Genomic DNA, 23,790 nt, shown 5'->3' on the forward strand with positions numbered 1-23,790 from the left:
AACTAATATACTGACACACATGCACACGCGTGCACGCGGATCTGTATGTATTTGTAAAATATCCACAACTAATTTGCGCATTTTTGATCCTATCAATTAAATGTATATCCTGCCTAATTATTATATGTTAAGAAATGTTGAAAGACTTGATTAAGAAAGATGAAAAATATATATGCTTGAAATATTATCAGTGTCTTTTTTAATAAACATTCTTCAGAAGTTCAACAATATTTATAATTATCTAGTAATAAAAAAAATGTGCACTAATTAAAATATAGTTAAAACTATTTCTTTAGTTTAGAGATATTTTGATCTATATCGTTTATAATGATTCACTACCAGTCCGAAAATGTAATTCAATCGTGGGAGTGTGGGAGTCAAAAACTGGTTCTGTTGTTAAGATGGATCACACTAATCGATATTTTCGAAAGCTGAGGAGCACGGATACTCCTACCATTAAAATCTACTTTTATACCATATAAAGCGACAATTATTACATTCCAAAGATAATCAACAATTTTTTAACAATTTTATGTAAATAATATCTCTATACATCCAAACTATTCAGTTCCTACTTGTTCGTTATGGTAGGTCTACAGTGAGGTTATAAACATAATGATCGTCTAAGCATATTTATCGGAATGATAAACAATACGAAAGAACATGAAAACAATAAGTTTTTTCACGATAATTTCCACCGACCGTAATACAGCAAAAATTCGGCGGACTACGTGAAATTCAAATAAGTACAACGATGAAATCTGTGTACAAATTGTTTTTTCTGTGCCTTATCTTCATCGTATTGATAATACTGCTTAATTTAACAAATTTCTCTAACAAAATCTACGATGCATCCACCAAAGAAGCTGTCGTGTCTACTACTGTTAAAAAGCTTCAACCACCATCAATAACAGGAGAAGTAACAATCTGTGTGGTAGTCTGTGGAGACAGAGTGGATGAAGCGCTAACTATGCTCAAATCTGCCCTAGTCTTTACATGTAGATCCTTACAGTTCATTATTCTGGCAGAAACCAGCCTAATTCCTGCCTTTAATGAGAAGTTAGCAGAATGGAAGCTTTTATCAAACAAAACATTTGATTTCGTTGTCAAACCTATTACATTCCCCGAAGGCAGTGATGCAGCTATGTGGAAGAAGCTGTTCAAGCCTTGTGCAGCTCAAAGATTATTTCTCCCGGTAATTCCATAAAAATCTAATTAACTAACAAAAAAATATTATATGTATTAATATTTAAATGTATGGTTTACTTATTACAGTCAGTGCTAAATGATATAGATGCTGTCCTCTACGTAGATACAGACACGTTATTCTTAGCTCCACCAGAAAAAATCTGGGATGAGTTTAAGAAGATGAATTCTAGCCAACTAGCAGCTCTGAGTCCAGAACATGAAGATCCTAACACAGGATGGTACAACAGATTTGCCAAACATCCCTATTATGGAAAGCTCGGTGTGAATTCTGGAGTGATGTTAATGAATCTGACCAGAATGAGAGAATTCAGATGGATAGAGTATGTGATACCCATTCACAAGGAATATAAATTGAAGATAACATGGGGAGATCAAGATATAATAAATATTATATTCCATTACCATCCTGAGAAACTGTATGTCTACTCTTGCAGATATAATTATAGGCCTGACCATTGTATGTACATGCCTGTCTGCACAAAAGCAGAGAAAGAAGGTGCTCTGGTCCTACATGGTTCTAGAGGCACTTTTCATTCTCAAAAGCAACCTCCTTTCAGAGCGATTTACAGAGCCATGCAAGAGTACCAATTGAATACAGATCCCTACGATTATTTATTGGTGCCAATGAGAAACTATTTAGCTTTGGAGCATAAGTCAAACTGTGGTAAAGTGTGGGAAGTGTTTATTACTCAGCCTGAGTCACACTTAGGGCAACAATAATATTTAAGCATTTCTTCTATATACAAAGAATAATTAATATAATACTTTCTCTTCGTCCTGCTACTGAAACAAATTTGGAACTTGTACACAATATTTAATATACAGTATAGTATAAACAATTCTATTCATGCACAGACTGATTATGTTCTATAGTGCATTCTGATTTTATTCGTTAACAAATGCGCTGTGATTGTTACTGTCTAACGTAAAAAAAGGAAAAGAACTATGTTATTACAATTATTAGCTAAGATCATTTCGACAATACTCTTTGAATATAGCTTTGGATCAAAGTTTTAAAATTACTTTGTATACTTAAAACTCGACGTAAATTACTTTTACGAAAACTACCGTCGTTAAACGAGATGTATATCGTTCAGAAACTTTTTACAAAAATTTTATACAATTGCATTGCCACTAATGCAGAAGCGTTTTGTATACTCGACTATAATTATTTTGTTATTCCGTAATATACGTTTTTGTGATACTTCTCTTATACGGAATAAAAGGAATCATTCAAACTTAACAGAGTGCCATTCTACCATCGAATGAAGTCACCATAACGCGCTTTAGCAGGCTGACTCTCTGAAGAGAGGGGGTCATAACGCTGAAAGGGTCCGGGATAAGGGAGCTGCAGTGCGGAGGTACGCTTCTACGAGTTACGACCGTTCGCATGAAATCGCGTTTTCTTCGATTCTCTGCTGCAAAACTCTTCAATCTCAATTAAACATTCGTTTAACTTACTTGGAAGATCCCGGCGAAAGACTATCCATAAACAAGAAACTCTAAAACGAAAAGGAGGAGGAGAATGGTACTTGTAATTCACGATGAAGCACGACGATCGCGCAGTCAGTAAATCAGTGTCTTGATAACGATTACACTTGCATTGATAAAATAAAAGTAGATCATAAACCAGTAAAAAGTCAACCGTGAGACGGTACACGTCAGACATGAAGAACTTTTGTGTTTCTTTTCCCCGTTGATTTCCATTTATGTCCGCACGGTAACGTCATTTTCTACTCCGTCCACAACTAAGGTAAGAGATCTTATGGCTGTTTGAAGAGGAATGTTCATTTTTAATCTTTCATGCATGAAACATGGGATACAAAATACAATTGGGTAGACTGATTCTTATATAAGTGACTAATCGAGCAAATAACACTTGAGTGAAGTTAATAATTGTGTGAACAGTAACACAAGTCAACGATCCGTTAAAGCAGTATCATCTTCCAGTGGTTCTCTTGTCTCATAGATCAGGGTCACTATCGCGTTACCACATTCTTATAGTATTCTTAATTTTGCTATCTAAAAGTTATAATCTAAAATTGTCTTGAGACCAAAAAGTTAGGAGAGTTGTTTTTTTAAAATTAATCTTCTCATACCGATTAGCGAAGTTCTTATTGACATTTGCATTGCGTTGAACGTTCACGTCATCGAGTTATGAAATTTTTTATCGCCTGAGCATTTGTTAAAACAAACAACACTTGTTTTCTCGTTATCGTTGACATTAGTCACACCTGAATAATTCTATTGAATCGCTTTTAGAAATTTCTTTTTCTTTCCTTATAAATGATTGTTGTCTTCTAATTCGTTTATTCATTACATTTTTATCCATCTTTTTACATTTTATCCATTTCTGCCATACATATACGTATTCTCCATCGTAAAATCTTGTTCATGAAAAATATCAATAGTCAGAAAAACCCACTTAACGATGTTAATGTAATAGATTAAAAAAGAATTATCCGGAAGAGGGGTAAAGGAGTATAAGTCATGCATACTGCATGTCAGCAGTAGACAAAAGAAAAAGAATCTTTTTGGAAAAACTGAACGCGTTAGCCTCGTCCCTTAGATACCTATTATATTCCTACACGTGTGTGCTTTACATTCATCCAGAAATTTATCGAAGTACAGTGAAGATAAATAAAAATATTATCTCGGCGATGGCTTGATTTGGGGATTACGCAATAAATATAGAAACTTTGGGGTTTGATATCTCGACTTCGATATCGCTAGGCTTCCGTAAAATGTAATTACTTGTACGTTGTATTCTTCTTAACGCGCAGCTAAAATTTGAAGAAATTCTTGAGAAATTCATTTTCTCGGAGAAATACCTTAAAGTGCAATTTTAGATCAGGTATTAGGTTTCGAACGTGAAAGTTGATAATATGTTATTCTATTTCGTTCCATTGGACTTACAAAATACGCGTTATACTCGGTTTAGAAATATTTTTCTTTTTTTTGAAAATTATAGTTATTTATGTGGCCAAACGGTATTTGTAACAATTAAGACGTTTTACAACAATAACTTGATTTACGCAAAGACTAGAAACATGGAACAATAATGTAGAATATGTTAACGTATTTGCACTGTTTTATACAAAATTTTACTTATATTCTTTTGTCGGTCTGCCATTATAAAATTATAAAATATTTAACGTAAATTGGATAAAAAGATATAAAAGTAAGAAACGGAAACACTAACAAATTTTCATTGTACTTTATACAAAGATTTTAATTAAATTTCATTAATAAAGGTATGGTGTAAAAATGTTGTTGTAAAAGAAAATAAAAGCAAAATTCGTTGTTCACTTAAGAGACATTAAATTCCACTTAAATCAAAGCTTTGAAGAAAAGACTCGAACAAAACAGAAATGTTCCTGTTCCACAGAAGTAAGCATGTCGTTGTTCAAGGCGCGTGCCGCCCCCAGGTCCCCTACGTCGGAGAAGGTTCTGAACGGTGGATCTCATTACCATAATCATCATAATCAACCAAATGGTAACGAGAACGATCAGGAAAGGTCTGAAGGGACTCATAATCAACAACAAAATGGTAACCAAGAGCAAAGGCGATCTTCTAAAGTACATAAGCCTCCTCTAGTCTTCTACTGTCAACTGGCTCATGGAAGTCCAACAGGATTGATATCAGGATTCAATAACGTACGAGAACTTTACCAGAAAATAGCGGATTGCTATGATATACCGATGGAAGAAGTGAGTCTCCTGTTATTTGGTTCTTTATGCTGATTGTATGATAGAAATAATTTATCTGGTACTTTAGATAATAGTAGGTGGGTTGTAAAGGAGACTTGTGTTTTGTTGCTTCTGTGTATTAATTAATAATCCATTTTTATAAGAATTTTCTGCGCGGAATTATTCAAGAATTATTTCTTGCAATTTATGACAGTAATTCCGATGGATAAATAAAAATCTTCAAATATTTATTTGAAAATTTTCTTCGTCATTTGTTGCTACTGTAGTAGAAACATAGTTCCAAAAATCCTTCCTGTGATTTATTTATTCAGTCATGGTGCACAAATAACACGGCTCTTCGTAGGGTGAATATCCCGGATACAGGAAACATCGGTTCCGGGCTGTGGCCTCTGGCCGACCTGGCGGATACCAGGGCTAAGTGTAGCTTTCCGTGTAATAACAGGTTGTAAAAGGCCAGTAGCAGCATTTATTAGCCAAGCTGGCCAAGCTGCATATGTAGTGGGTCATTCAAATCGGGGACAGTATTAAACCGACTTCTATAACACCGTTTAAGAACCCTGGTGAAAGTTAACTTGCAGTTAATCGCATTTAAGACATAATTCGCGAAACTTCTAACAATATGCAAATGATGAAAGGAATTAACCATATAGATATTAATGCAGTTAGATTTAGATTTCCATTAAAAATGACAACTATCTTTATTTTTATTCAAACTAAAATAATTTAACCTCTTTCAATTATTTTTTACTATTACTTTGTTCTTGTTTTACTTTTTGCTACATATAATGTAAAGTACTGGCATATGAAAGGAGAAACGAATGTAGTGGGGAGGAAGTTGCTTTGATGATCTGGAATAATAATAATATACCTTTGATACATCTTCCGCGTCTACCATAAAATATACAAAAATTATTATACATCTTTTATTATTTCAGATCCTCTTTTGTACGCTGAATACTCACAAAATAAAAATGAGCGAGTTGTTGGGAGGCCAGATAGGAGTAGGTGACTTTATATTTGCACACAGAAAAGGTAAAATTATAAATTTTGAATCATCGACTGTTTTATCATTGCCGAGAACAAATATTAAATTGTTTAAATATTACTTTTTGTCTAACCCCGCTTCAACTATTACTAATTTCACTTTTTTTAGGGAGACGTAAAGAGATAGAATTGGTGAAAACAAATGACTCCCTCGGATTAACCATAACCGACAACGGTACAGGGTACGCCTTCATAAAGCGCATCAAAGAAGACTCGGTAATCGATAGGATAAAAGTGATCGAGATTGGAGATCACTTGGAAAAAATCAACTCCACCAGTCTAGTTGGCAAACGTCATTTCGAAGTGGCAAAGGTGCTGAAAGAGATCCCTAAGGGAGACACATTCACGCTAAGGCTCGTGGAACCATTGAAAAATGGTTTTGCCAACATTGGTCCACGAGTTGATACGAAGAAAGGAAAAAAATCCGGTTATGGAACTGGAAAGGAAACCCTCAGGTTTAAAGCTGATGGAAGTGCACAGATTATAGAAAAGGTAATTAATTATCAATGAAAAAAGAATAAATTATAACATAGATACTTACAAAATATTCATTTCTTCTTTGGTTGTTGATTAATAGGTGGATGATGCTGCCACTATAGCCATAGAGAAGATCAATGTGATCCTAGAGAGCTTCATGGGCATCTATGACACGGAATTAGGTATATAGAACCATTCAATAACGTATTACAAATTTACAAGTGTATTACAAAGCGTGATACATAAATTTTTTATTATTACAATATGTTTTAGAAATATCGTTTTTCTAAGTAATGTTTGTTGGATTTTCTTCTTTAAATAGCTACACAAATTTGGGAGCTTGCAGAGGACAAGCGCAACAGTAGTGAATTTGCAGAAGCAATCGATAATTCAGACTTAGAGGCTTTCGGATTTACGGATGACTTCGTCATTGAGTTATGGGGCGCTGTGACTGATGCCAGAGCTGGAAGACATCGATGATGTCGACGATTATGCCAATTAATAGAACCAAACAAAGAAAGAGCCAAGAGGAACCCCTTTCTATTATTAGCAGCTTAAAATTTGTGCCGTAAAAATGTGGCATGCAGATAACAATTGAATTGTAAATTAATTGTAGTAGTTAACGCTTAAAATTTGTACAATTTATATTATAAATTTATACATATTTAAAATTATACAAAATAAAATAATAAATAAACTTGAAAAAATTATATATATCTTTTATTATAAAAATAAAATAATAGGATAAATAAAGAAATCCAAAGATTTGAACAAACACCGAATCATTTGGCAGTTCATTTGTATCATTTGCCAACTATAATGCTAAATAATACAGAGATAAGACAAATAAAACAGGAAGGAATAAGTAGTAGATAAGTAAGAGATAAAGCTTAAGAAATTATTACAAAATCATTTTGAATGATGTGTGATATATGGTAATTCCTTCCTTCAGAAATACAGAATGCTTTATCTCGTCAAAATTGTGATCTTTGCATATTCTTGTTATTTGAATCCGAGCCAATAAAAATCAACCAATGACAATCAGAGAAACATGTTATCATGTTATCTATGAAGTTAGTGTCAAATACTAGTGTACTGCTGATTTAACGTTTTGCAAGATTTAACTTACGTTGGGAGTAAATTTTTATTTGGAAAATGATTTTTGCTATAAGTAGAGTCGGCTGTATATTTTTTCGTGCTAACACGAGATCTAAAAATAATTACAAAAATGTGAAATTGTCAAAAGTATGTAATATTAATATAAAAATATACCGACTAACCTATACAACCTGTACATTTCTTATTAGATGATTTATATTTTTAATTGTAATATTAATTGTATTTATTGTGAAATAAATTTTGTTATAAATTTTGTGATATACTTTAATGCTAAGTAACTTTCACTCTTTTAATTTCTATATATACAAAACTGCATCATTTATTCATAAAAAAGTTCATATATTTGTTATATTTATTATACTCTTCTTTTTTAAGTTAAATAAAAATGGAATAACATTTCTCTTTGCCAGATATGCACAGTAAATTTTTCCACAAAAGCTAACATCCCTCAGTTAGAGGAAGAGGTACCAAAGTTAAGATCACCGGTAGGAGATGGAAAGGTATTCAAAAGTGTGGATGAAGCTATATCGGACATGCCAGATGGGGCTAAGCTTCTGGTTGGTGGATTTGGACTTTGTGGAATTCCTGAAAACTTAATTGCAGCAGTGTTGAAACGAGGTGTCAAAGATTTAACTGTTGTTTCAAATAATGCAGGAGTCGAAGACTTTGGATTAGGTATACTTTTAAAAGAATGTAGGATTAAGAGAATGATTGCTTCCTATGTTGGTGAAAACCATGAATTTGAGAAACAGTACCTCAGTGGTAAATTGGAAGTTGAATTAACTCCACAGGTAAATATTAGTAATAAAAAAATTTTCAATTAAATTATAACAAAAAAATTACGCAATAATACTTCCAATATATAGGGTACACTGGCAGAACGTATTCGAGCAGGAGGAGCTGGTATTCCAGCCTTCTACACTCCCACAGCATGTGGAACGATAATTGAAGAAGGTAACGTCATTGTGAAATATGATGAAAATGGGAATGCGGAAATATCTGGAGAGCCAAGGGATGTAGCACAGTTCAATGGAAAAAACTATGTCTTGGAAACTGCTATCACAGGAGATTTTGCTCTTATAAAGGCTTGGAAAGCAGATAAAACTGGAAATTTAGTTTTTCGAAAAACAGCCAGGAATTTCAACCCAGTGATGTGTAAAGCAGCTAAAATTGCTATTGCGGAAGTAGAAGAAATTGTAGAAACTGGTCAATTGGACCCCGATCACGTTCATTTACCTGGAATTTTTGTGGACAGGATCGTCAAAGGCCCATCATACGAGAAACGCGTGGAAGTGCGTACATATTCTTGTCAATATAAATATTTCAATAATTTGAAAAATTACTAAAACTTTTTGTCTCTATTAGAAACGATATACGAAGCAAAATATGAAACCCAAAAAAATAACACCAGCAAGTAAAGCAAGAGATAGAATTATCAGACGAGCTGCGCTCGAATTCAAAGACGGCATGTATGGTGAGAGATTTAAAAAATTACAAATATTTTCAATTAAAACACTTAAATAAGTTTAAAAAGTTTCTTTCTGAAAAACCTTTACTAAATACACTTCTTATAGCTAATCTGGGAATTGGAATACCCATGCTGGCTTGCAATTACATTCCCAAAAATATAAAAGTAACATTGCAATCTGAGAATGGTATTCTTGGCATGGGTCCATTCCCAGACGAATCAGAACTTGATCCAGACTTAATAAACGCTGGAAAAGAAACAGTTACAGTCGTTCCAGGAGCCTCTTTCTTCAGCAGCGACGAAAGTTTCGCAATGATTCGAGGGTACTTATAGAAAAGATTGAATATTAAATAGTTTTTTGGTAAAAGATAGTACATTTGAATTTTTTCAGGGGTCACATCAATTTGACGATGCTCGGTGGAATGCAGGTATCAGAGAATGGAGATCTGGCTAACTGGATGATTCCAGGAACTATGGTGAAAGGAATGGGAGGTGCAATGGATTTGGTTTCTGCGGACAGCACAAAAGTGGTGATTACTATGGAACATAAAGCTAGAGATGGAAGTCCAAAGATTGTGAAAAATTGCACCTTGCCTGTCACAGGTAATTTTTACATTTTAATTCTTCGTAAGATAGAAATAGTTACTCATCTTTTAATTCCAGGTCAACAATGTGTAGACTTAATAATCACGGATATGGCTGTATTTGAAGTAGTCCATGGAGAAGGATTGAAATTGATTGAAATTGCACCAAACATTGATGTCAGTGATATTATTAGCTCCACAGGTTGTGAATTTTCGGTGGCTGACGATCTTAAAGAAATGGGACAAGTGGATATGGAAGATTGTCAGTAAATGCAAGTTCCTACACATTTTTAATTATAAAAAATGAATATGAAAAAAGTTTGCTTCGTCTAAATTCCAAAAAAACAAAAATAATACTTAAAATTCTTATTTTCTAATTGTAAAATTACAAAGTCATACCTTTATCTCTAAGAACTGTAAAGTTTAGTTATAAATGTAATATAAGTGCGCTGTTTCATGCAATATAGTATTTAGTTTTCAACGCGGGTAATGTAATTTTGTAATATATATTCTAAGGCTAAGGAAATAATAAATTCCAAAAAGAGAACAAGCTCTGCTTTTATATTTCTATCGGTCAAAGACCTACAATTAAAGAAATTACTCTCTAAATTTGGCTTTTACTTTTGCTGGAAGTGGTAATAAATACAGAACACTGTTTAATATACTCAGTCCAACAGCAAAAGCCAGAGAAATTAATAAGTTTAAGTCAACATTCAATACTTCTGAAATATTTTCGCCTTCACGGGTGAAGCGTTCTATTAAATACGATCTCCCATCTGGATATCTGCACAGCTCTGGTATCCCAGGACACGTGAAGCTTTCATTATAATGCAAATTTAAAAATGTAGGCACATCAATGGCTAATTGATTTAGAGCCAATGATGCGTACCTAGCAGGTAATGCAGTGGAGACTGCAGCAAGCCAATAAGGCAAGCCTTTCAGACTTCTGATGGCTCCAGATGCAATTACTAGAGACACCAGTGTCATGTATAACACCATTATTGCACCTGTAATGGGTCTACCAACCACCATGAACACTGCAACAGTTATTTGTTCTGCTGCCACATAACTGGCCCATAAAACACCACAGGCATAAGCCCAGGTAGACAAATCTAGCTCTAAAATAGGTGTCAGGATACCAATGGTGATCATGGTAGACACAAAACTTAATGGCAAACTTAGTAATGCATATGCGGTCAAGAACATAGCTCCACCATATAGACCTTCTCTTTTTTCTTGATAGTATCTAGCCCTATATCCTGGAACTTATTAATTAATAGACGTTACATAATAATAGTATATCTATTAGGTTGCCTGAGAAGAGATTGGTCTACATGCACTTACAGAGGAGAGCTGTGCATGCTATTCCAGCAACATAGAACAGAGTTACTACATTGAAGACAAGACCACTTGTTTGTAGAAATATTCTGGATTGCACAGGAGTCGAATGCGAATACAAAATACTCATTAAAGCTATTGAGAATGGTAACAATAATAGTCTAGCAGCAAAGTGTCCTAAGCCAGATTTATTGAAGGCAAATGTCGTTGCCAGACTTCTTCTAAAACGTAAAAGCTATAGTAGTACTATTATTTTGGGAGATAGCGTGCATTTGTAAAAATACATACAAATAAAGGGCAAACAAAGTGGAGAAACATCCTGGTTTAATTCCACGCCCTAAACCTTTATGCATTATTCCTAAAGATGTATCTTTAATATTGGGTGGCACTTGGGGCGCCTCTTTCATGTAAATAACACCCTCGGCTTTGAACTTTTCAACCAGAACGGATATCTGCTGGTTAGATTCTAAGAAACGATCTCTTGAGCGACGATCGACAGTTGATAAACATACTAAAGTCACCATTATCACTACTTAATTAAATAATTATTTAATTATTTTATTCCTATAGATACATACTTACAGTAATACATCAAAGGATTTTCGAGTTCAGGACATGGGAAACCGATATAAGTGAAATAGTCCAACATACTTCTAGTTGGCCCCGAATAGACAACTGCTCCCAAACATAAGAGAGTCACGCGACTCACGAAAGGTAGCACATCCGATCTAGGAGTTTCCATCGTTAGAACAACGATAGATCCTCTTCTGGTTGCGTAAGACCAGAGCATAGACACAATTAAATACGTGTTTAAGGGATCAGTATCCCATGTGGGCTCGTCCAGAAGTAACAACGTAGGATCTTTGGCCAATTGTACGCCCAACATTAATCTTCTGTATTCTGGCTTCGTCAGATCATTTACCGATCTATTTGCAACTTGAGACAAAGCCAGATCGGCTAAAGTTTGTCGAACTCTGGCTTCCCTGTTGTTTAAATTGGCAAGCCATGTGGCATAGGTCAGTGTCTGTCGAACTGTTAGACTAGGTAATAGATGACACCTGTGTGCAACATATCCACCATGTCGTCTAAACAATTCTGGAGTTAATAAATTGTTATTTAGGCTGACTCTACCCCTAGTTTCTCCCTCCGCCCTTCCAGCTAAAAGACAAGAAATTTCCGGATGGTTTCTAAGACCTAATTAATTACATTTGCACTTAAGTCATTATCTTACCGATGACATCGAGCAAAGCTCTCTTTCCAGATCCCTTGGAGCCCAAAATCGCTAACACCTCGCCACCGTGAACTCGGGCGGACACATCTCTCAATACAGCAGTAGGTTCCGACTTACTCAAACAACTTCCTTCAATAACCACAGCAGTGGAATGAAACACATTGGAGATATCAAGAGTACAATCCGATGGGATCATCCTGGATCTTTCTGAATTATTTCATAACGACCTTTTGGAGAAGACAAACTTTGTTTCTACTCGACTCGATGGTATACTACAAATCTCGAAGATGAAGTTTTGTTAAAACGGTGAAACAATGGTTCTTCCAGTAAAATAGTATTTGGTCACGGAGATTGCACTCCAGGAAAGCACGTAGAATGGACAAAACGATGTATAAACTGGCACTGCGGCTAGAGAAGTGAACATCGCATGTAAAACGTAACCATCGGTAGGGATACCTGGCTGGGAGTTGGCTTCACGAGGTGAATGTCTCCTCTGAGACGAGTTTGGTGGGAGGAAGGTAGCATCAGTGGTAGCTCAAGGGTGTACTTGCTAATTTCAATCCCCAATTCCCTTCCCAGTCTCCAGAATTACACACAAAAGAATAATCTTTTCTCAAATAGCTTTATCTGTAACTACGGATCTTTAACAAGCATTCACAACTTTATATATGGAATTTTATCCTAATCGAAAGTAGATTTAAACACCTTTTCAATTATAGTAAATCATCCCTAAATGCTTTGTAGATACTGATAATAATGGAACGTAATTGCAAATAAAAAAAGAGGCAGAAATAATATTCAATCAGTTTCATACTGATGTACTTAGAAGTCAGGGGTCAGCTTTTTGGTAGGTACGCCATTGCGAACTTGAAAGACCAACAAGGAAGGAAGGGAATACAGAGAGGGGGTTTCGTTGGAGGTTCGGAAGGCAAGTCTGTCAGAAGGCAGCGTTTAGAAAAGGCTTCTCGGCGTTGAACATACCGATGCCATTGCGGTATCGCGATCACGGATCGGGTGATGCGTTCGCGGGCTCCGTCGTGCGATTCCTGAGCTGACGAACACAGTGTTTGTCTTTAAAATTCCCGTTCAAAGTTATCAGGAGGAACCAGACGAAAAAGAGGAGACCAGGAGCAATCGGCGGAATGGAGAAGCAGCATCACCTTGACTCAACCAGGCTCGCTTGAAAGCTCATCCTGAATACCGGTGGTGAGTCATTGTCATGAAGAATCTCCGGGAACGTATCAGGTTTCGTGGCACGCGCAATTCCTGACGTTCACGTGCCTCCTTCTCGCACATGAACACTATTTTTGCAGAAAAAATCATCAAACAATTACCTATTGTTTGTTTGTTGTCCCTCCGCGTAAAAATAATAATAGAGAGAACCATGAATCATGGGTAGTTGCAACATTTTTTACTCAGGTACCCCAAGATGCTATTACGACAGAGGAGAAGTCATATATGATCGAATTCTTGTTAGACACGGAAAAAAGGGAAAATATAAACGGTTGGCACAATCCCGTGACCAGTCATGGTTCAACGACTGGGAACCTGATTTTGCATAATGAGAAAGGTTTACCTGGTACCGGTGAAAGCCGCAGATTAGGAACTATTTTTCTTAAAGAAAATTATTTTTTATCTATCCGTGAATTTTTTTTTAAATCAGTCGCTTACGAAACACTGGGAGGCTCTGCCTAGCGAAGAAAAGGAACTCAAGGAGCGTGGTTAATATTCCGTGGCCATACTTTCTTTCTAATGATTTTCATTTCGCTGTCGATGCTTTCACTAGCTTGATAACGCTGTCATAATGGTTTGAAGAATGACATGATAAGTTATCTTAAATATTAAACTGTTAATTACCCTATTTACGTCCTTGTGAATGCATTTTTTAATTGTCATAATTTTTAATGGCTGAAAACAAAGTTGAGAGTATGGATAGAATGAAGTTTGAGCTGAATCAGCCACGGTTTTTCGCGATGGCTTTATGGGGATGGAAGATACTTTGAACTGCTTGGTGACGACGCTACTATCGGGAGATTTCAATGAGCGCACAAGACATGTACTTCTGCACTTTTCCACGTGCCATGGACGGCACTCTGGCTGATTTGCAATGTTAATTAAGCCTCTCTCACAGCAGACAGGCGTACCCCCATAGAATATTGAAAAACGCGGCAGCACTGACCTCGGTGTACGCCTCCATAAAGCGTTTCTTACTCCATCGCGTGGCTCAATGGCGGAACGAATACAAATAATCGAATTCTTCGGAAGTAAACATAAGATATTAAAAAAGACTGGTGTAGAATTTTTATTAGTCTTTTTGTTCACGAAAGTATATAATGAAAATAAAAAATGGCAAATGAATTGCTAGACCACCTCCTTTTGACACCTTCTTACATTCAGGGAATCAAATAAAATGCTAAAATAATTCTTAAATAAAATTGCTAAAAGAATCTTCTTGAATCAATGAGAAAATTTTTGAACCGCATTCTTTAAATATTCCCATATGAAATATTTTATGCGATAAAAAAGCGTACTTAGCCACCAGAATCTAATTTCAGTTCCAAAGCATGCTGGTACTTTTATCGTTTCTGATGACATTAGTGTCAAGGTTCGTTCCCTGATCGATGCACTAATTCATCTGATAATTCGGTGGACTTTCTACAGTTTGTTGCACGTGGTATCCAGGCCACACTTTATTAAGACACACTCTCTGTCACGTGTATACGAGATCGAGAGGCACGATCGTAGAAATCAGTGCGTGGGACAATCTCACAGCCAGCGGAAGAGATTTCGAAACCAGAGTATCGTTTCCCTAAACTATCCAAGTCGGCCAGGCTACTGGAAAACGTTCATAGACTGCAAAAAAGAGTGTGCATATCAGTTACGTGTGTCATTGGATAATGTAACGATCTAATAACATCTTCATTGAAAATAGATTGAAATATAAGAAATTGTTCTTATGAGAAATTAGACATTAAAGAAGAATACCATTATAATGGAAAACAAATTAAATTATAGTAATTGGGAAAGAAGAAATCACACTTATTAGATATCAAGTAACGAGGAAGTAATTAATCCTTCGTCATAAAGTGTTCCCTCTCTCGAGTTTCACCATAGTAAGAACCGCTTGTTAGCCTAGTCTCCCATAATCCTCTAAATCTATGGGAACACAAACAAGGTGACAAGGACTGAAACTGGCAATACACTCATTTAAAAAAAAGAAAAGGAAATAATGGAGAAGGAGCAACAGAGAAGAATGTTATCAGCTCATCAAGTTACATACACGCTCATGATAGATAATCCATTTAACGTGGTCGCTCTGCTGGCACACAACTATCGCTTTTCATCACGAAAGCCTAATGCCCAGTGGATTGAAAAGTGAATTTGCATGTAGTTCAGTGGTTGACGGTGAAAATCACCGAGCCGTCGAACATGTATTAATTAAGTATCACCTTCCACACGGGACTAGGATTATACTCTACTGAACCTGAGATATGTCGACGCTTTTCACTAAGTGTAACCAGAAACTTTTGTACCTAGAGGAAACAGGAATAAAAAAGAAAATATATGGCGGCCAGTTTGATACAACTGTTGCAGAAACGGGATATGCAAATGAACAGTTAACTCGAATACAAGATAGTTATCTGGCTCTAAAAAAAAGCTTGTACGCGACGTTACGTAAATCGTAGGGTAACATTACGGTCGATGATCGCAACTTACTGGTTCATTATACATTAGCCAAGGAGAAATCTATACGAATATGAATTCGTCGAGGAATTTCTAGTTGTGTCCTGGGAATGATTAAACAAGTGACAGGTGGCAAATGGCTTTCCATACGGGTACACGTATCTGTTTTTAAACGATGGAACTGGAATATTCAAAGAATTATCATCGCATAATCCTATTTTATAAAAATTTAATCGGTGGTGTCATGCAAAATAAACCGAAGAATTTAGAAATTCAATTTGATTTATGGAAATCCAAGTTTGATTCCTTCGGAGGGTTCTATAGGTATAGATGATGAAGCAGAGCAGCTGGACGGCTATGGAGAGCGATGATTAGCAGTGGAAATAACGTAGAATCTTGGCTACCTTCGGCCATACCGTTACTCGATGACGAGTAAAAATCTCAGCTGATGTCGAAGACGCGGGGAAAACAGTTTCGTGGGTAAAGAAGATCCATTACCCAATAATAATCATCTGCTTGCTAGCCTTTAATTTGAACGATCATCAACAATTTTCATGTAATGTGAAAATCTATCAAGAAACTGTTCATCTGTAAATACCTGCAAAGAAAGAAAGAGAACAAACTGATCAGACTGGTTAGGTCATAGAAAAATAACAGAGAAACGTCTTTTATTTGAGGAAGCTGCACAAAAGATGCTCGGTTTCGTTCAAACACACGGCAAGTGAGTCAACATCTAACGGGAAACCAATTGGCAGTCGAAAAAAATGTCATCATGGCATCTGACGTGGACCAGCGCCGTTTGCATGTACCACCCGATATAAAAGAACGTTATCTCAGACTGCTATTTTATTGCACCTATTAATCCTTATTACTCAATCTTCCAAATGATTTGTTAGGCTCTGTTGATTCATTAAAATATTTAGAATAATGTCATCATTAAACTGCGGATTTTATGCAAATTTATATCTTCATAGATACGATCAAAAACGTAGGGGCTATACAGACATGTGATTTGCCTAGTAAACTTTGGATATTTTGTTTCCGCATTGCGCCATGTGCATTCTATGCATTTTTGTATCTTTAAATTTCTTATAATTGTATACAAATCCGCAATCTAGTCATTATTCTGAGTTATAATTCACAGTGTTTAAAATCTTTATAAACGAGTAATTTGAAAAATTTGTGAGAATGGATTATTATAAGAAATAAGAATATATGATATAAAGTAGTAAGTGTAGGCTCTAGCTACCACTTTAATAAGTTTGATCAAATAATGGAATTATTATTTCACTAATCTCAATTCAATATTTATGGCATAGGGAATATCATCTTATCAATTTTTAACGAGAATCAATGATATACGATGCTATTTGAAAAATATTTCAATTCGAAATTCCGACACGGGATACAATTTTACCAAAAATTTCAATAACAATTCTGTGTTAACGAGTAACCAATGAAATTTGTAATAAATAAAAAAATGCATAATACGAAATTTTTATCCCTGATATAATTGTTTAACTTCGAGGATACTACACATGTTTTCACATTCATCACGAGGTACACCGTTAAGAGGAATGTCGGGGGAGCTTCTCTTCGCCACGTGTGCCGACGCAATGAGCATAATTACGCGAATATACAAGAGTAAATGGCACTCTGGCGTATACTCACTGCAAATGTGAAGCGATGTATCTTCGTGAAATCGGCACTAGTCGTTCCATAAATATTCTACGAGCTCGCTTTACGATACCCGGCGACGTTCTGAGGTCAGGACGGCACGTGTTCCACTATGCCTGAAAGAAAATTTAATGAGAGAGGGAATTAAACTATGCATTATTGAATTTGATACTCATAACGTTAATCATCTCGATTAAAAAGGGAGCGATCGAATAAATTGAAAACGTTTTATTAATTTGGTAACGGTTTGATGGTAAGAACTTGTAGCGACGTCTAAAATGGCAAAAAGTAAGACGATTAACGGTCAGATGCGCGCAACTGCTCCAGGAGTCACTCCACCATGTAATGATTTTGCGTGATCTAGCATCTAATAAATATTATAGCATTTGGATAATGCGACCGAGTAACATCTTTATGAATTATCATTGGTTTCATAAATAACTCTTGTCTGCGTGGAATTCTACTTGTTACAAAAAAATTAAACAAAACTTGAATGAAAACTTTCGAGCAATCAAGCATAATAAATGAAGTATCTTGAAACTTATCCACAAGCTAATAGGAACTTATAATAGTTATTGTTATTAAATATGTTTCAATATTGATAAGATAACTAAAATGAGAAATTCAGTTTTGATAAAAAAATATTCAAATAAAGAGGAAATAATATTGATGAATAACCAGCTATAATAAACATGAATGTGATCGATGGTGTTCTTGTCATGCGTTTTGGTACGGATTCCAGTTCCTTTCCTTTCAGTGTAGTACCGAAGGCCAAGAGGTGAACAATTTCGAGCCTCCAGTGGCGAGCAATTTCAAAGGCGCGCCGATTATTCGCACGGTGTGCACGCATGCTTATGGAATGCCATAGTGCTCTCAACTCCGTTCAAATGCATTTATCACCATTCATGTGGAACAATTTATATGTTATATTTCCTGCATTAAATTCCCTGCTATTTGCTAAAATACTCCAGTTCGTATTTTCATTCAAATATTGTTTTAGTGATTTACCTATGTCTTTCTAAATAAGATAGGGAAGATAAATAAATAAAAAGTAAAACAATGCGAAGTTCTTAATTACAATAGTTCAAACTACCTCGAATTTACTGTAATTACGAAAAATGTCAAGTTCTTTTGACTAGACCAGAGAACAATTAACATTGACCGAGCAAGGTACAAAAAACTAACCAAAATCGTTCACGCATTTCCGAGAAGTTCTATCGAAGCTGCGAACATGATGCAATCCATCATGCGTTTCATCTAGTCTCGCTTGAACTGTTCAGATACCACAAAGCATGGGTTCGGAAGCGTGGGAGCTGGAACGGAGGTACTCAGTGCCTGGGGCATTGGACACCAGAGGCCTGGAGCCTCCAGCTAGCGAGGATCTTCACGCCTGGTCTATCTACAGGTGATTATTTCTCCAACTTCGCTTTCAATCTTCAATCTTAAAAAAAGAAAAGAAAAAAAGTGTCATAATCAGTATATAATTCCTCTAGGCAAAACTTGAACTCCGATTTCACCGATTCAGCACTTGGATCAGCTGAAAAGTCTCCTCTTCCCTATGGGAACTTCCAATTAAGAGATTCCACAGTGCAGAGTATTCTCAGACACCCTAGATACGGTCCAAAGAGCCCTCTGGCCAGCAATTCGTACACATATCTAAAGTTTGGTCTGCCAAGGGTTCTGCCTCCTAGTTCCAGGAACAGAGATGGATCTAGCGGTTACGATTCCAGCGAAGAAGGTCGTAGGGTGTCTCACGCGGGAACTTCCGCACACGGGACCTCCGCTATGAGATCTGCCAGGAGCGACCCCGATTTCAGACACGTTCACATTGTTCCTAGGGAACATGCACACTCTCAATTGACGGTTTCAAGGGAGAATCCTAGGTTAAGGAGTGTCAGTGAAGCGAATCTTCTTCATGGAGGTGTTCGAATGAATAGGAGGCACAGTATTGCGCCTATAGATCCAGGGTATGGTGTCCACGAGTCCAGAGGTGAGTAGTGCTTTTTCTCATCTACCATATCTTATCTTCAGCTTCCGTTATAACTAAACAGAAAAATTAATTTTCAGGACATGGAATCTTGGGTCCAGAGAGTTATACATTACCTCTGAGGCCTGTACCATGTCTTCAACATCCTCATCTTCAGTTACGAGGAGTAGAGGCTTCAGGATCCGATGGTTTGCCTCTTTTACGAGGAATCACTTTGGAGGTAGGAGCTACTGAGGTGTTGGCCATTATGGCTACTACGGAGAAAGAAGGAAAACAAATCGTGGAAACTGTCGCCGGAAGGAAGAGAATTAAGAGAGGAGATATTTTGCTCAATGGAAGATCCGTGTCCTATAGAACCTTAAGGTATAATTCATATTTGTTCGAAAATTATCTTAAACCGAAAATTGTACATTAGTAAAATTACAAATTCCAGGTCTCGAGTTGCTTATTTGTCCACGGAAAATAGTCTAAGCCCAGGTCTAACTGCTCAGCAGACGCTAAGCTTTTATATGCTTCTTAGAGGAGGTCCAAATACTTCCAAACTGGAAGCCGAAGCCATCCTCCAGGAACTCGGTTTAGAGGCGACCAAACATTGTCTCGTGAACTCGTTGACGACCTCCGAAGCAAAAAGACTGGCCCTCGCGTGTCGTTTGTTACAAGACTCGCATATTCTTGCGTTGGACAGGCCAACGCATGGTTTGGATATTTTCGACGCCTTCTTCATGGTAGAATACTTGAGACAGTGGGCTGGAAGAGGACAAAGATTAGTAGTATTGACTTTGCACCCGCCTACTTATGAGATACTGACAATGGTCTCGAGGGTTGCGCTTACTTCCGGCGGAAGAATCATGTACTCCGGTCCCAGGAGGGATATGTTGCCATATTTCGCCCTTGCAGAGTTCCCGTGTCCCCCATTTAAGAATCCTTCTGACTACTATCGTACGTGATTTTTATACTAACATTCGATGATCTATGTATACAAAATTATTTTGAAATTTATAGCAATTCCCTATTCCAGTTGATTTAGTTACACTGGATGATCTGTCTGCGGAAGCCATGTTGGAATCCTCTCAAAGGATAGACCACCTGGCCGAGCTTGCAAGGACTAGACTGCCAGGATTAAGTGATCCTGGACCACCTGGAGCACTTCCTCCTTCCATTTCCAGTCCCAATGTATTTTCACAGATTTATGCGTTGCTTCTGAGGACTCTAATCTACAGTCAACCATGGACACTGACTAGATTACTCAGGAAAATCGTCATCTCTGCCTCTTTGAGTATTTTACTTGGTGCAATATTCTGGGATGTATCTGGCGACTCAAATTTATATCTCAGAGACCGAGTTGGGTTTCACTATGCCAGCTTGGGAATTTTCTTCTGGCCATTAACCTTAATAGCCATCTGTGAAGTAGCTGACTGCAGGTCGAACGTGGAAAGAGATATCAAGGATGGTTTATATGGAAGATTTGTGTATATTTTAATGGAGGTAAATGTTAAAAAACAGTGGTATACGATCGTTCATTTTATTAAATGGACTTCTTTCAGCTCCTCTGTGGAGTAGTGTCCTGGTGCGTGGTCTACCTGATCTACTTAGCACCAGGCTACGCCATGTCCGGACTTCACCTGGTCCCGGATGAGAATCTGACTTCCTTATGGAATTATCTCGGAATCGGTTTACTGTATTTAATACTGCAACATTTAATCTGTATATTATTTGCTCACACTTGCAAGTGGACGTACTTGGCTTCCTTGTTTGCTGGAATTGTGATTGGAGAGATGACATTAGCTGGAGGAGTGACCTTGCATTTGGAGAACTTGCCAGGCTGGTATCAAAAGATCAGCCCAATGCAGTGGTCTCTGTCCCTATTGTTACCTCCGCTTCATCAAACAGAAGTTATGAATAAATTGACCAATTGTAAGCCAAAACAAATTCAGAGGCAGGATATCATAGTTCAAGCTGCCTGTGAACCGCCCGATGGTGCTCTGGCATTATACGAGATTGCACTGCATAAATTCAATGTAAGAGGAGAACTGTGGCTGGGAATAGGAATAACTATCGTCAGTGTTTTAGTTATACTAGTATTCCTGTGCATTCGATATACTACTCCCAAGAGACTTAGGAGTGCACCAAACAAGCCATAAAGTGCAACTACTCAATGACTGAATAAATATCATCATTCTTACATAAATGTATTTTATTAATATTAACAAATAGCAGAGTATTCTTTTAACGTTACGCTGCTATCAGTACAATAATAGGTATCAGTAAGGAATATAATTATTCACTTCATCATCAAATACATATATTTTATACTATGTCATGCTCACAGGCTTTGATCGTTGTCTATATTATTGCGACTTTTTAAAACAATAGGCTTTAGAAACTCGCAAAATAGACTTGAGCCAGGAAATTCGAAAGCCTAATAAACCGATACATCTTGCAGTCTCTCCTCCAAATGCTTTAAAATAATCTGTATGTACTTCGTAACGCTATAATCAAATCAACCGAGAAATTCTTCATAAAATAAAAAAGAAAAAATTAATTAAAACTCTAGCCTGATTTGATTAATTCCTATTATTTGAATTTCCATTTTCCTTCATTTTCAAATTTTAAATATCTACGCTGAAAATAATGGACTAATATGGAGAATGAGCTCAGTCGGTTGTTACATGGAAACTTGATCACAAGCTCCATCTACAACTTTGAGAATATCGGCCAAGTTCGATCGATAAGTATAATTTTTATTTTATTAAAAATTATTTTCAAAACTCACGGCTATCACTAATTTACCATCCAAATTATTTCCAGATAATTGTAGAATAATTTACTAACAGGAATATTTCAGAAATCGACAAACAATACCTTTCGGGTCAAATTATCTAAAAGCAATTCTTCAAATTTATCATCAATAAACATTTAGACAGCCAAAGTCGATATTCCATCCCGGACGAATATATCTAATGTATATTCCAAACCCGGTCCCGGAAGAAAATAGTCAACATTTACTAATTAGTTAAATCGAACTAAATTTATCGAACCGCTCATGTAATAGACTTATCTTTCCTCATTGATTATTTTCCATTCAGCTTAAACTCTTATCGCGATGATTCTTATTCTCTCTCCTTATCGAAGTCAATAAAGATATCTCAGATATCACAAGTGTTTGACTCTGCAATTGACTTCGCGAGCGGAGGAGACGGATGACGTTTATCTTCGAACGCCAGATACGCGTTATATTGTACTTTCTATGTATCGTATGTATATAATACGAAAATTTAATATTTCCCAACAATTCTCCAATTTGATCAATCCTACGCATTTTATAGATCACATAAAATTTCTATCTAATGAGTTAATTAGTCTGCGATATTCCAGTTATCACATAGATCTGTATGTAACAATTAAAATACACTTTTTTACTTCTTATAATAATGTCGACATATCCCGAGCACCCTGCGCGAGTTTCGAGGGTCGTCGGTTCGTTCACCGAATTAGTACAAATTGGCAGCAGGGCAATCGTCGTAAATGCCGACTTCCGTCGATGAAAGTAATTAACTAGTGGTTGTAAGTCGGGTGAGCAGAATTCCAGGAAAAAGCGTGGGCTCGTTAGGAGAAGATCGCAGGAGAGCAGAATCACGTTCTTGTTTCGCGAACGTTAAACTTCAGCGTAGCGTCGTTACACCTCAAAATCAATGAACCACTCACTGTCTAGCGTTCTATGTGCGTACATCGGACCTTGATTCATTGAGACTACGGTCATACCATGTGCATTCATTTTTCCTACTCTTGTAGCACTGAGTTATTCACAGTCATTCATAACGATTGCCCAAAATAATCGTAGGATGTCCGAAAAATAATTTTAGTTTAATAAATTGTTTAATTATTGAAAATTATAAGTAAAATTGTAATTCCAAATATGAACGGTATCTCGTAAAAAGAGCGCTCAAATATTTTTTATTCCTCAATGATTCTAAAAAACAATATAACTTTTATAAATTACGTAACATGTACGAAATATAGCACATAAATTTTGCACTAACTTCGAATACAAACCATAGATTTAAAAAACGTCTTCGGATATTTTCTTCTCTCTGATTGCTTTAAAAAGAAGAAACATTTTATTTGAATACATTGTATATTTGGTGCAAAAATGAGGATTAAATTGCTATCGCATATGTAATGGACGATTCCATATACGAACCATCGTTCCAATTCCTGGCAAGGTCTCTCTACCGGCAGGAAGAACAAAAACAGCGCGGGA

General features: G+C 36.3%; 5 protein-coding genes across 10 annotated transcripts; 4 read left to right on the forward strand and 1 right to left on the reverse strand.

Moving 5' to 3' along the window:
- Nucleotides 1–356: 356 nt before the first annotated feature.
- Nucleotides 357–2,452, forward strand: LOC117217156 (glucoside xylosyltransferase 1). Its single transcript, XM_033464533.1, has 2 exons — nt 357–1,195; nt 1,276–2,452. Exons 1-2 carry the CDS (start codon nt 755–757, stop codon nt 1,927–1,929), a joined length of 1,095 nt encoding a protein of 364 aa, XP_033320424.1. The 5' UTR covers nt 357–754; the 3' UTR covers nt 1,930–2,452.
- A 102-nt stretch (nt 2,453–2,554) lies between these two features.
- LOC117217157 (PDZ domain-containing protein GIPC3) lies at nt 2,555–7,149 on the forward strand. Of its 2 annotated transcripts, none has more exons than XM_033464534.1 (6): nt 2,555–2,962; nt 4,598–4,920; nt 5,856–5,952; nt 6,074–6,456; nt 6,542–6,623; nt 6,764–7,149. In XM_033464534.1, exons 2-6 carry the CDS (start codon nt 4,606–4,608, stop codon nt 6,919–6,921), a joined length of 1,035 nt encoding a protein of 344 aa, XP_033320425.1. In that variant the 5' UTR covers nt 2,555–2,962; nt 4,598–4,605; the 3' UTR covers nt 6,922–7,149. The 2 variants fall into 2 exon arrangements, with proteins under 2 accessions (XP_033320425.1, XP_033320426.1); XM_033464535.1 differs by lacking the exon at nt 2,555–2,962 and adding an exon at nt 3,934–3,955.
- Nucleotides 7,150–7,460: 311 nt separating this feature from the next.
- On the forward strand, nt 7,461–9,946 carry LOC117217152 (probable succinyl-CoA:3-ketoacid coenzyme A transferase, mitochondrial). Of its 2 annotated transcripts, none has more exons than XM_033464527.1 (7): nt 7,461–7,514; nt 7,971–8,351; nt 8,427–8,852; nt 8,926–9,034; nt 9,135–9,351; nt 9,420–9,631; nt 9,692–9,946. In XM_033464527.1, the coding sequence occupies exons 1-7, from the start codon at nt 7,476–7,478 to the stop codon at nt 9,880–9,882; spliced, it is 1,575 nt and encodes a 524-aa protein (XP_033320418.1). In that variant the 5' UTR covers nt 7,461–7,475; the 3' UTR covers nt 9,883–9,946. The 2 variants fall into 2 exon arrangements, with proteins under 2 accessions (XP_033320418.1, XP_033320417.1); XM_033464526.1 differs by lacking the exon at nt 7,461–7,514 and adding an exon at nt 7,538–7,686.
- A 17-nt stretch (nt 9,947–9,963) lies between these two features.
- Nucleotides 9,964–18,842, reverse strand: LOC117217151 (ATP-binding cassette sub-family G member 5). 3 transcript variants are annotated; one of them, XM_033464524.1, is made up of 7 exons: nt 18,728–18,842; nt 17,537–17,658; nt 12,182–12,408; nt 11,533–12,108; nt 11,239–11,461; nt 10,957–11,171; nt 9,964–10,877 (listed from the first exon to the last, which is right to left on the reverse strand). In XM_033464524.1, exons 3-7 carry the CDS (start codon nt 12,375–12,377, stop codon nt 10,210–10,212), a joined length of 1,878 nt encoding a protein of 625 aa, XP_033320415.1. In that variant the 5' UTR covers nt 12,378–12,408; nt 17,537–17,658; nt 18,728–18,842; the 3' UTR covers nt 9,964–10,209. The 3 variants fall into 3 exon arrangements, with proteins under 3 accessions (XP_033320415.1, XP_033320416.1, XP_033320414.1); XM_033464525.1 differs by lacking the exons at nt 17,537–17,658; nt 18,728–18,842 and having other exon boundaries at nt 10,957–11,168; nt 12,182–12,647; XM_033464523.1 differs by lacking the exons at nt 17,537–17,658; nt 18,728–18,842 and having other exon boundaries at nt 12,182–12,647.
- LOC117217148 (ATP-binding cassette sub-family G member 5) lies at nt 13,125–22,122 on the forward strand. Of its 2 annotated transcripts, none has more exons than XM_033464516.1 (7): nt 13,125–13,387; nt 18,823–18,947; nt 19,036–19,532; nt 19,610–19,892; nt 20,050–20,468; nt 20,548–21,014; nt 21,074–22,122. In XM_033464516.1, exons 2-7 carry the CDS (start codon nt 18,835–18,837, stop codon nt 21,668–21,670), a joined length of 2,376 nt encoding a protein of 791 aa, XP_033320407.1. In that variant the 5' UTR covers nt 13,125–13,387; nt 18,823–18,834; the 3' UTR covers nt 21,671–22,122. The 2 variants fall into 2 exon arrangements, with proteins under 2 accessions (XP_033320407.1, XP_033320406.1); XM_033464515.1 differs by having other exon boundaries at nt 19,963–20,468; nt 21,074–22,121.
- Nucleotides 22,123–23,790: the final 1,668 nt, after the last annotated feature.

This window comes from Bombus bifarius, unplaced genomic scaffold (genome assembly GCF_011952205.1).
Source record: "Bombus bifarius isolate JDL3187 unplaced genomic scaffold, Bbif_JDL3187 scf7180000007974, whole genome shotgun sequence".
Classification (NCBI taxonomy): domain Eukaryota; kingdom Metazoa; phylum Arthropoda; class Insecta; order Hymenoptera; family Apidae; genus Bombus; species Bombus bifarius.

What these genes read in the sequence shown, in the direction of transcription:
- LOC117217156 (XM_033464533.1), top strand. Translation starts at nt 755, where the DNA reads ATGAAATCTGTGTACAAATTGTTTTTTCTGTGCCTTATCTTCATCGTA. An exon ending in CTCAAAGATTATTTCTCCCG is followed by an intron (nt 1,196 to 1,275) that starts GTAATTCCATAA and finishes TACTTATTACAG; the next exon opens with TCAGTGCTAAATGATATAGA.
- LOC117217157 (XM_033464534.1), top strand. Translation starts at nt 4,606, where the DNA reads ATGTCGTTGTTCAAGGCGCGTGCCGCCCCCAGGTCCCCTACGTCGGAG. An exon ending in GTGCACAGATTATAGAAAAG is followed by an intron (nt 6,457 to 6,541) that starts GTAATTAATTAT and finishes GTTGATTAATAG; the next exon opens with GTGGATGATGCTGCCACTAT. An exon ending in CATCTATGACACGGAATTAG is followed by an intron (nt 6,624 to 6,763) that starts GTATATAGAACC and finishes TTCTTTAAATAG; the next exon opens with CTACACAAATTTGGGAGCTT.
- LOC117217152 (XM_033464526.1), top strand. Translation starts at nt 7,597, where the DNA reads ATGATTTTTGCTATAAGTAGAGTCGGCTGTATATTTTTTCGTGCTAAC. An exon ending in AAAATGTGAAATTGTCAAAA is followed by an intron (nt 7,687 to 7,970) that starts GTATGTAATATT and finishes TCTCTTTGCCAG; the next exon opens with ATATGCACAGTAAATTTTTC. An exon ending in CATACGAGAAACGCGTGGAA is followed by an intron (nt 8,853 to 8,925) that starts GTGCGTACATAT and finishes TGTCTCTATTAG; the next exon opens with AAACGATATACGAAGCAAAA.
- LOC117217151 (XM_033464524.1), bottom strand. Translation starts at nt 12,377, where the DNA reads ATGATCCCATCGGATTGTACTCTTGATATCTCCAATGTGTTTCATTCC. An exon ending in AGCTTTGCTCGATGTCATCG is followed by an intron (nt 12,109 to 12,181) that starts GTAAGATAATGA and finishes CTTGTCTTTTAG; the next exon opens with CTGGAAGGGCGGAGGGAGAA. An exon ending in AGCATGCACAGCTCTCCTCT is followed by an intron (nt 10,878 to 10,956) that starts GTAAGTGCATGT and finishes TTAATTAATAAG; the next exon opens with TTCCAGGATATAGGGCTAGA.
- LOC117217148 (XM_033464515.1), top strand. Translation starts at nt 18,835, where the DNA reads ATGGGTTCGGAAGCGTGGGAGCTGGAACGGAGGTACTCAGTGCCTGGG. An exon ending in CACGCCTGGTCTATCTACAG is followed by an intron (nt 18,948 to 19,035) that starts GTGATTATTTCT and finishes TAATTCCTCTAG; the next exon opens with GCAAAACTTGAACTCCGATT. An exon ending in TGGTGTCCACGAGTCCAGAG is followed by an intron (nt 19,533 to 19,609) that starts GTGAGTAGTGCT and finishes ATTAATTTTCAG; the next exon opens with GACATGGAATCTTGGGTCCA.